The sequence below is a fragment of the Spea bombifrons genome, chromosome 8, assembly GCF_027358695.1.
Source record: "Spea bombifrons isolate aSpeBom1 chromosome 8, aSpeBom1.2.pri, whole genome shotgun sequence".
In the NCBI taxonomy this organism is placed as follows: Eukaryota; Metazoa; Chordata; class Amphibia; order Anura; family Pelobatidae; genus Spea; species Spea bombifrons.
The window spans coordinates 44,383,861-44,394,843 of record NC_071094.1 but is presented as its reverse complement, the minus strand read 5'-3'; the positions used below and the strand labels follow the sequence as shown (position 1 = coordinate 44,394,843).

Genomic DNA, 10,983 nt, shown 5'->3' with positions numbered 1-10,983 from the left:
TTGACCATTGTTCTCGTTGCCAATTTCTAATATTATCTCTTTTTTTAACTGAAATGACGCTTTTATTCCCCAAAAAAGGTAAAATAAACATTGGATATCCTAAGTCCTGACCCCAGTAAGATTCATATGTGATTATCTTATCTACATGTGGTTGCTGTCCGGGACCAGTAGTAGAAACAGCTCCGCCATGCTTTGTTGATCTGTCACATCCAGTAATTAACCTGTCCTCTGCTTCATTTACAGGTTATACACCTGACCATGGAAAGGTTGGCCATTTGCTTGCTGATGATAAGCACATCTCTGAAGGCCATGATGTGTCCCAAGAGATGCTCGTGCCAAAACGTGTCTCCATCTTTCACCATCCTCTGCACCAAGACCGGCCTTCTGTTTGTGCCGCCCACCATCGACAGGAGGACGGCAGAGCTGAGACTCATGGACAATTTCATAACCACCCTTAGAAAAAAAGACTTCGCTAACATGACGGAACTCATTCACTTAACTCTTTCCAGGAACACCATCAGTCAGCTCATGCCTTACGCGTTCTACGATCTCAAGGGCCTCCACGCCTTGCACTTGGATAGTAACAGGTTGACTTCTATCAACGAAGAACATTTTAAGGGTCTTTTTAACCTCCGACATTTGATCTTGAGCAACAATCAGCTACATTACATTGCTCCAGGATCATTTGATGATTTCATAGACACGCTGGAAGATCTAGACTTATCCTATAACAATCTAGTGAATATACCCTGGGAGACCATTGGTAGACTTTCGAGCGTCAACACGGTGGGGTTAGATCACAACCTCATCGATTATGTTCCTGAAGGGATTTTCTCTAACCTACACAAGCTGGCTCGATTGGACATGACCTCCAACAAGCTGAAGAAGATCCCCCCTGACCCTTTGTTTTCTAGAATTCCTGTGTATGCCAAATCTAAAGGTTCCCCGCTGACCTCGCTGGTTCTCAGCTTTGGTGGGAACCCACTTCATTGCAACTGTGAGCTGATGTGGCTTAGACGTCTAACCAGAGAAGATGACCTGGAAACTTGTGCTTCGCCTGCGGAACTGATGGGCAAGTATTTCTGGTCTATAAAAGAAGAGGAGTTTGTGTGCGAATCGCCCATGATAACGCATCGAACTTCTAAGCAGGTGGTCATGGAGGGTCAAAGTGTCTCACTGAAGTGCAAAGCCGTCGGAGATCCCGATCCCTACGTGCGATGGATTTCACCTGATGGGAAGTTGGTCTCAAATAGCAGTAGGACTATTTCATACGATAACGGGACTCTGGATATCCTGACTACCCTCTACGCCGACCGTGGAAACTTCACCTGCATTGCATCGAATCCCGCAGGGGAATCGACGGCCAACATGGAACTCATTGTCAACCCATTCCCTAATCTCGCCAACAGCACGAGCTGCGATAAGGAAGGGGAGTCAGGGCTTTCAGATATACTGACGCCTGCCAAGTCCAATGAAACTAAAACTCTCCACGATAAGAAGGTTGTGGTTGCAGAGCTGACCTCATCTTCCGCTCTTATCCAGTGGCCTCCCCAGAGTCACATCCCCGGCATAAGGATGTACCAGATTCAGTACAACAGCTCGTCGGACGACATCCTTATTTACAGGTAACTGTATCAGCGCTGCTTGCCTTTGAGGCTTTTGAGGATACAGCACAAGTAACGAGCGTGAAATGTTGTGTGGGGAAACCGTATATGACATCAGCATTGCCTAATGATGATGATGACACGCTGAAAAAGGGATAGTCCCATGTAAAGTGGTGACCTGATGACATGGACCTGTTTAATCGGTTAAATTATTACTCTGTTGTACCAATTAAATACGTCATCAGAGCTAATATATTGAATTATAGGTTCAAGGAGTACGTTTTGACATATTAACCCCTTTGTGACCAGTGACGTCACATGCACTGATACAGTTAGGTGCTCACAAGCGCCGTCTGTCTCTGTTCTCCGTCTCTCTCCTCGTTGCGATCGTGAGCTGGCGAGAACGGTAAGAAGCGGCGATTCCCCGGGTCCCAAGATCCAGGTTTAAAAATGTATAAATGTTTTTAAGTAGGCTTTTAAGTTTTAATATTAATATTTAATTGTAGGTTTTAATATTTAATATTAAGTTTTAATATTTTAACATTGAGTAGTTAGTGTAGTGGGGGTTAGTTAGAGTTAAGGCTATGTAGGGGTTAAAAAAATAAAATACAAATAAGTTATTGGGAGTAATAGGAGGGGGTTATAGGGAGGGGTATATGGAGTAATAGGGGGTTATAGGGAGGGGTATATGGAGTAAGAGGGGGGTTATGGGGAGGGGTATATGGAGTAATAGGGGGGGTATAGGGAGGGGTATATGGAGTAATAGGGGGGTTATAGGGAGGGGTAATATGGAGTAATAGGGGGTTATAGGGAGGGGTATATGGAGTAAGAGGGGGGTTATAGGGAGGGGTATATGGAGTAAGAGGGGGGTTCTGGGGAGGGGTATATGAAGTAATAGGGGGGGTTATAGGGAGGGGTAATATGGAGTAATAGGGGGGGTTATAGGGAGAGGCCTCTTCTTTTTTTATTAACCTTTTATACAGGGTCTGGATGAAATGCCGCTCTTCCTTCATATACATAAACAGAGTAACCGGGGGTGGGCGACGGGGCAGATGCCCGGCAGAGACCGGCAAAGTAAAGAAGCCGAGAGGATTTGGGGGCCGGGGCAATAATTAGAAACCCTGCCCGGGGTAGAGAAAGGTAAATAAGTGAACTCGCATGCACCCTCTCTGGGAAGGCCGGTAATCCATTTAATTCCGCCTGAAGCTGAGAGGGATCAAAGTCAAATGAGTCTCATTCGGCGAGTAATACAATTATCAGAGCGAGATTATTGTATATGAGGCCGATCCACTTTACAGAAAGGGAAAACGGCGAGATAAAATCGCCACTCGTAGAGATGACATTGTGGACGAGGATAATGCACTTTTTAATATTGATTTATTTTTTTTCACTGCGACCCAATAGTTCAACTACTTAAACCATCATTCCTAGAAAATATACCTGGATATCGAAAGCAAGAGGAGAGGTTTTATTTATTTATTGCTTAAGAAAGTTTTACTTTACCAAAAGGGTGGTAGATTAATGGAACAGCCTCCCAGCAGAGGTGGTAGAGGCTAATACAGTGAGGGGATCTAAACGGGGCATGCGCAAACCTAACACGCGGCCCTGAGAAACCGGCTCCTCCAAGGTCACCTCGGGTCCACAGAACGCGACTCGATGTTTCCTATGAGATACGTTTCACGTCACGAGCCTCGCTGCTGCCAGACGTTGACGTCCCGTCTCGTATTATTACCCCCTGCCGCCCCCCCCTATCTCCAGTTCATTAGCTTTGTAGGCTTTTGCGCCGTGAACTCTCGACGTTACTGAAACAAAATCGATGCGGAGGAAGACAGTTGGCCGGATTTGGCATCGGAACGCTGGTGGAACGTGAATTATTTAATATTCCGGATAATCCTTCTTTTGTCGGATGGAAAACTTTCCTCCGTTCTCCGTAGTTTCCTCGTTTATCAGCAAGATTATAAAACTTCATGCTGATTCTGTAATATTTTTTTATCCTTCATTTTTTCCCCTAAGTTTTCTTGTATTTTCCACATTCTCTCATCTTTCTAAGGGCCACCGAAATGATATGGGGTAATTGGGGGGTTATAGGGAAGGGTATATGGGGTAATTGGAGGGGTATATGGGGTAATTGGAGGGGTATATGAGGTAATTGGAGGGGTTACAGGGAGGAGTATGAATGCCAGTGCACTTGGAAAGGGTTAAACCACTTTTCTTATTTCTTTTGAAATTAGGAACAATTTGGTTGCTTATTAAGTAATAAAAGTAAAGATCTTCGGCGCTCGAAAGCATTATTTACCCGAGAAATGGAGTTAATATTTATGCGCATATATTTACATGAATTAACATAAAATGTACATTTTGATAGAAATTCCTCCAAACTCTTCCAGCGATGAATCGAACGGCAGGTCAATAACACCCCGGAGACGGGGCGCCCAACAGATTAACTCATTAGCCTGGCGTGACCTCTGACCCCCCGGCAGCTTGTGGCATTATGCAATAATATCAGGACCTTGTTGTGCGGAGTCAGCCTGAAGAGCGCAAAGCGAATCCCCCTTAACTCTTTAAGTACCAGGGGGTTCATGGACACATTGCTGGTGATGTTTAGTAAACTAGATTCAGGAGCCAGACATCTATCCTGTGCATGTTCAGATTCCCTTGCCACTTCTGCTGGGAGGCTGTTCCACCTATCTGCTGTCCAAAACCCATATTCAACAAATAAAAAAGGAGCTATGACATCATCAGCAGCCAATCCTTAGCCCGTCTTTCTTCTCTGCTGGCTGACAGTGATCGCCATGCTGTGACTGCGGACAGAAAGCGCTTGCTCAGCCAGTTTGCCAAGTCCCTAGGTAACAAAACAGAGAAGATCTCATCCATCATTTACAGCAAGGCGACTTCCCTATTTATCTTCAGCCTCTTTCAGCTTATTAACTCCTACCACCTCTGCTGAGAGGCTGACACATCCTCTGTGTGATGACCTATACAGGAAAGGATAAAGTGGTGCCAACGTTAAAAATATAACTAGCTGCGCTCAGAATGGCCCCGACATTTTTTGTTAAGAGACAGTCCCATGTAAAGTGATCTAATGACAGCGAGGTGTTTAATGGGTTAAAGAGACAGTCCCGTGTAAAGTGACCTAATGACAGCGATGTGTTTAATGGGTTAAAGAGACAGTCCCGTGTAAAGTGACCTAATGACAGCGACGTGTTTAATGGGTTAAAGAGACAGTCCCGTGTAAAGTGACTTAATGACAGCGATGTGTTTAATGGGTTAAAGAGACAGTCCCATGTAAAGTGACCTAATGACAGCGACGTGTTTAATGGGTTAAAGAGACAGTCCCGTGTAAAGTGACTTAATGACAGCGATGTGTTTAATGGGTTAAAGAGACAGTCCCGTGTAAAGCGACCTAATGACAGCGACGTGTTTAATGGGTTAAAGAGACAGTCCCGTGTAAAGTGGCCTTATGACAGCGAGGTGTTTAATGGGTTAAAGAGACAGTCCCATGTAAAGTGATCTAATGACAGCGAGGTGTTTAATGGGTTAAAGAGACAGTCCCGTGTAAAGTGACCTAATGACAGCGATGTGTTTAATGGGTTAAAGAGACAGTCCCATGTAAAGTGACCTAATGACAGCGACGTGTTTAATGGGTTAAAGAGACAGTCCCGTGTAAAGTGACTTAATGACAGCGATGTGTTTAATGGGTTAAAGAGACAGTCCCGTGTAAAGTGACCTAATGACAGCAATGTGTTTAATGGGTTAAAGAGACAGTCCTGTGTAAAGTGACCTAATAACAGCGCCGCGTTTAATGGGTTAAAGAGACAGTCCCGTGTAAAGTGACCTAATGACAGCAACGTGTTTAATGGATTAAAGAGACAGTCCCGTGTAAAGCGACCTAATGATAGCGACGTGTTTAATGGGTTAAAGAGACCTAATGACAGCGAGGTGTTTAATGGGTTAAAGAGACAGTCCCGTGTAAAGTGACCTAATGACAGCGATGTGTTTAATGGGTTAAAGAGACAGTCCCGTGTAAAGTGACCTAATGACAGCGCCGCGTTTAATGGGTTAAAGAGACAGTCCCGTGTAAAGTGACCTAATGACAGCAACGTGTTTAATGGATTAAAGAGACAGCGCCGTGTAAGGCGACCTAATGACAGCGACGTGTTTAATGGGTTAAAGAGACAGTCCCTGTTAATTAGAGATATCCTGAAACCCCAGCGGGGTGACGGCCCTAAACAACACGTCTTAAAAGCATGTGGTTACCGTCTTAATCACCCCCCCCCATTATCCAATTTACAAGCTACAAGTCCTCAAAGCCCCCGCTATATAAATCATCCGCGAAATAAACTGGGCATATTTATTTGAAATATTTAATTAAATGTAATAATACAATAACCCCAATTATTTTTCGTACCAGAAAATTGCACTATTTTTCAAAACAGCTTTTTTTCATATCAAGCTCATATTTTTCATACATTTTTGTACCGCTTGCCTCCCCCTTTTGTTCGAATGGAAATATGACTCACGGATTTTTATTATTTTTTCTAGCTTTTACATTTAGGAATAAAGCTTCTCTTCTAAAACAATTTCTATAAAAAAAATATTCCCGAGGGTTGACATTCTCTGAATTACCTCTTTTTTTGTGAAGTATATAAATTCACGTGAAAAACCCTGAACTCAAGAGTGAGGTCTGCGAGCAAAGGGGGCGGGGCCCAAATATCCCACAATGGCTGCCTCCGTGTCTGAAAGGAATGTGACTTTAATGAAAGACTAAGAAGCAGGGGGATATTTCTAATTTATGGTGATTTCATTAAAGTTTTGTGATGCCCTTTTTAAGGAGAATTTCATTTTTTCTTGTGCTAAATTTAATAATTTAACAGTTCAGCTCTTCTTGTTAAAAATGTTCGTCTAAGCTCCCGTTTAGTGAATAAACCCCTATATGACAAGCACACGGGGGAACACAGACCCTTCCCTCCCTATAAGGCACCTCTCCGTTCTTCTAATAAAAAGTAACGACTTTGACAAAAAAACGCTATTTTCACAAAGTCACACAAGAGGTTGTGGCAAGGCCCCGCCCCAACCCCACCCTAACCACGCCCCTAAACCAAAAGTGCCTCTTTAAATATCACTTAGAATGCAGAAAAACATTAAATTAGGAAAACAAATTAATTTGTCACCAAAAAAAAAAAAACTTTACGGAAAAAAAATCAATTCCTTCGAAATGATAGAATTTTGTACTTTTTTTTACTAATCGGCGCTGTAATTAATCATTTGGTAACATGATAAAGCGTAACTCGCTAAACTTGGGTTTATGAAGCGTCGCTTTAATTAACGCACGCAGCGAAATATCTGCGAATCGCGGGGATTTGATAAAGATTATTTTATTCAGCGGTGATCCAATTAAGATGTCAGATCGCGAGATCGGGGTTTATATCTGAAAAGTGCGAATTAATATAATAAATGGGTTCTGGAGCGGTTAACGCGGCGCTTTCCCAAATATATCTGTTTGAGAACACAAATTATGATGACAATTAAAATATTAGAATACAAAAAAGGTATGTTTTCAGAATTATCTAATGTTGCCAGCGACGTGTTCTGTCCGAGGGAGACTAGGGTGGCAGGTCCAGGGATGCCAAACTAGGATGGGGGAGGGCAGATTGGCCTTCTGAGGGATTGGGCCCCCCGGTTTGCAAGGGAGATCTCCCAGATCTCCCCATCTGGCCCACTTAGACTGCTTTAAAAGGAGCTGTGGCCCTTTAAGTCATGGGGTGTAGGGGTATGACATCAGATTCCGGCGCTCCGCGGTAAGGAGGGGGAGGAGCCGGATGTAGATGCTGTAGATGTCTTTTGAGGAGCAAACTCTGTTAGATAGTGATGCTTTGTTACAGTGACATAAGTGACTTAAACGTGTTCGGTAATAATAATTATGAGGTTTTTTTTAGTCGATAACCTGACACGATCCCTTCATTTGGAAGTTTTCGCCGGAGACTCCGTATCGTCCAACGAGAATGCGGCAATTTTTAAATAAAACGATAATAATTCCGTAATATGCGACAGTTTAACGCACGCAGATACACGCAGACCCAAACCGCTCTCTTTTTTCACCAGAGAAATCGAGGCAGCGAGACGGAAACAAATAACATTTCTAGTCAATTGTGTTCTGGCGGAAAAAAAAAAAAAAAAATGTCAAATTAGCTTTAAAAGAAAAAAAAAAAATACTTCTTGAAAGAATAGAAGAAATTGCTCGGCGGGGTGCTAATTTCCACATTGTGCAGGAGAGGAGGATTAAGACGGGGCAGCGGTGAAAGAAGCGTTCGGCAGACAATAGGTAACGCTTTCCAGCCACGGGAAACCCGAAATGAACGATTCTAAGACTTTCTTCCCCTAAAAAAAAAGCCACTCACAAAAGGTGAACGAGCTCGGTGAGTGGTGAGTGGGTAGAAGAGACACTGAGGAATTTATTTCGCTTCTAACTGGATAGCTCAGCCCCCCCCACCCCCCCCAAAGAGGCCGACTTAACCTCCAAAGTGCACTTAAACATCACGGCACCCGGGGAGATGCGGGTCCGGTTGTTGCCATGGTTACCGATGGCTAAGTAGCACGAGACAGATGCGTTGAGATGTAAGGCTGGATAGTCTTTGCGATTACGGAGAACCCCCTACATCTTCCGACCGCAGCTTCTCAAAATGGCCACCCGAAGCAGATGGTTTGGCTGTTAAGGGGGATTCATCTCAAACGCGCACAGACACATCCTAACACACAGAGTCGCTCCAACCCCCACTGACTGACAAGCACACACTCTCAAGGTTTCTCTGAGTAGCCAAACTTAAGCTTTTGGGGGGGATATTCGATATGGTTTGGCTTTTTTAGCAATTTTTGTGACCTACATTAGTTGCCGATTGCTTCTGTCAGAGAGAATAGACCCCATACGAGCGTCCAGTCAGGCCCACCATCAGGGGATAGACTCCCATAGGGCCTCGTCCTTACATATTATCACAACAGGCAAAGCAGAGACCGAGGAGGTTCATGCAACGGGCAACAGAGAGATGTTCAGATTCGCCCCAATATAATGAGCGGGAATCGTTGGCCCCCAACATTCACGGACCTTCAAAGTAATTTGAGTAATTTTTGAACAAACCTTCAAATTTCACACAAATTAAAAAATGCTGATTTTTGTTTAATTTTTTTTTGGCACTTTTATATATATAATATGTATCTTTTCGACTCCCCCGCTGAGGGACCTTCACAGGTCTCGTTAGGCTCATGTTGGATAAGAGGTGAGAAAAGCAACACCCTACAGCAAAAAATATAACGATTCGTAGCAAAAAATATAACGATTCGTAGCAAAAAATATAACGATTCGTAGCGAAAAATATAACGATTCGTAGCGAAAAATATAACGATTCGTAGCGAATAGGCGGCCGTTCCGGCCATAGCGTGAGACGGATAGAATGTTCTCTTGATGGAAGCCTCGCGCACTTTTCTGCAACTTCATCCGTCGAAAAAGTTGCGCTGAGAACGTTCTGCCGAGTGATTGCCGGCTCGCTGGTCTAGAAAGCAGGGCCGTTTATTGGATATTTTATGCGCCTCTCTTTAGACGCCATTTCTCTTAATTTCATCGTTTCCAATTTTAATTGAAATGGGAAATGAGATCAGAGCTAAATGTAATTGGATTTTTTTAGGATGTATACACCAAAGCTTTGGGTCAGCTCTTCTGAGAATTGTCGTGAGAGATTCCGGAACGTTCTATTAAAAGTTCTCGCTTCCCGTTTGTTAAAGCGGAACGAACGCGTTCCGGATTATGCCTAATTCTCATACTTTTTTTTAATAATAATAACGATAATAATAAAAATATATGTTTACGTCAAGCTGCTACTCTACCCTCACGCAGACATCTAGCCCTATAATACCCCCCCAACCCCTACGGCCGGGGGCAGCACTATCGCGCATGCATTCTCCGGGCGGAAGCATCCAGGAAGTCAATTACAACTTCCTGCTTGTGCTGGCAGTAGGATTCCAATGTAATCTTCGCTGAGGGATCATGGGTAATGGAGGCAAATTCAGATAAAATGCCCCGGCTATGGTGGATACCAGAACTCGCGTCAACGGCAACAGCAGATATCCTTAATATTTGCCTAAAATGGAGAGTTTATTTCTAATTAACCGTTTTTGCTTTTTCTTCACCCAGAATGATTCCCTCGTCGAGCAAGTCGTTTTTTCTGAGCGACCTGGTGTCCTCGCGCAGCTACGATCTCTGCGTCCTCGCCGTGTACGACGACGGGACGACGGCCTTAACCGCAACCAGGGTGATCGGGTGCGTCCAGTTCACGACCGAGCAGGAGTACAAGCAGTGCCGGTCTCTCCACGCCCAGTTCCTTGGTGGAACCATGATCATCATCATCGGCGGCATCATCGTGGCCTCTGTTTTGGTCTTTATCTTCATCCTGCTCATGAAGTACAAAGTCTACAACAACCACCCCAAAGCAAAACCGGCCAAGGTGACCAACGTGTGCTCTCAGACCAACGGCAGCCAAAGCGGGACGATGGGACGTTCCTCATCCAAGCTCAACGAGAGGAGAGACAGCGTCCTGCAGGACATCTCAGGAACGTCTGTTAAAGGCAGAACCATAGTTGACCTCACCCCAGAAGGTGAAAAGCTGACTGCGTGCGACACCACCTTTATAACAAACGACGTTCTGTCGCACTAGCAGAACACACCGCTCGCTGGGGTAAACGTACGCACCTCCGGTAAAGACGTCCACCAGGAGCCATTGGCGGTGGCACGGTCGAAGACATTTCAATGCAAGAAGCCGCATTTGCGGGTTTCACGCCTACTGTCTATTTTTAAGAACAAATGGTTACAACGACAAAAAAAAAAAAGCTATTTTTTTAATCTGTAAAAATGGTAACTGCATTCTTAACTATTTTTGGTTCAATATTATTAAACATAAAGTGTGTGATTTACAAAGATTCTTTCCCAGTATATAACGATAACTAAAGGAAGACTTTGATGGCCGGACACGTAGAACAAGCAGGTGCCCAACTCCGCTTCTGCCCCACCTCTAACTCTACCCCCAGCAAACATGGACACCCAAAGTGAAGAGAAATCAGTAATATCGCTTAATCCTCCTAATTTAAAGCCAAACTAAAGCATTTGTCCTATATCATATGCAATAAGAACCTTAGCGATGGGATTGTTTGGCTATTACGGGTGATCCTGGGTGATTCAGCGCCCCGTAGCTAAAACACACGCACATTCTGACACACAGAGTCGCTCTAACACCAACTCACTCTGACCAGCACGCAATCTCTCTCCCCTCCCTCACACCACTAACCCTAGGCTCACCTCTAACACTCTACCGCCATACTCCAACGCACACTAAAT

At 44.2% G+C, this 10,983-nt stretch overlaps 1 protein-coding gene across 1 annotated transcript; it reads left to right on the top strand.

Annotated features, from left to right (window-relative positions):
• The first annotated feature begins 243 nt into the window (after positions 1-243).
• Positions 244-10,566, top strand: LOC128503176 (leucine-rich repeat and fibronectin type III domain-containing protein 1-like protein). Its single transcript, XM_053473209.1, has 2 exons — positions 244-1,625; positions 9,787-10,566. The coding sequence occupies exons 1-2, from the start codon at positions 259-261 to the stop codon at positions 10,304-10,306; spliced, it is 1,887 nt and encodes a 628-aa protein (XP_053329184.1). The 5' UTR covers positions 244-258; the 3' UTR covers positions 10,307-10,566.
• Positions 10,567-10,983: the final 417 nt, after the last annotated feature.

Coding starts and splice junctions, on each gene's coding strand:
- LOC128503176 (XM_053473209.1), top strand. CDS start 259: ATGGAAAGGTTGGCCATTTGCTTGCTGATGATAAGCACATCTCTGAAG. Junction 1,626..9,786: donor GACGACATCCTTATTTACAG/GTAACTGTATCA, acceptor TTCTTCACCCAG/AATGATTCCCTCGTCGAGCA.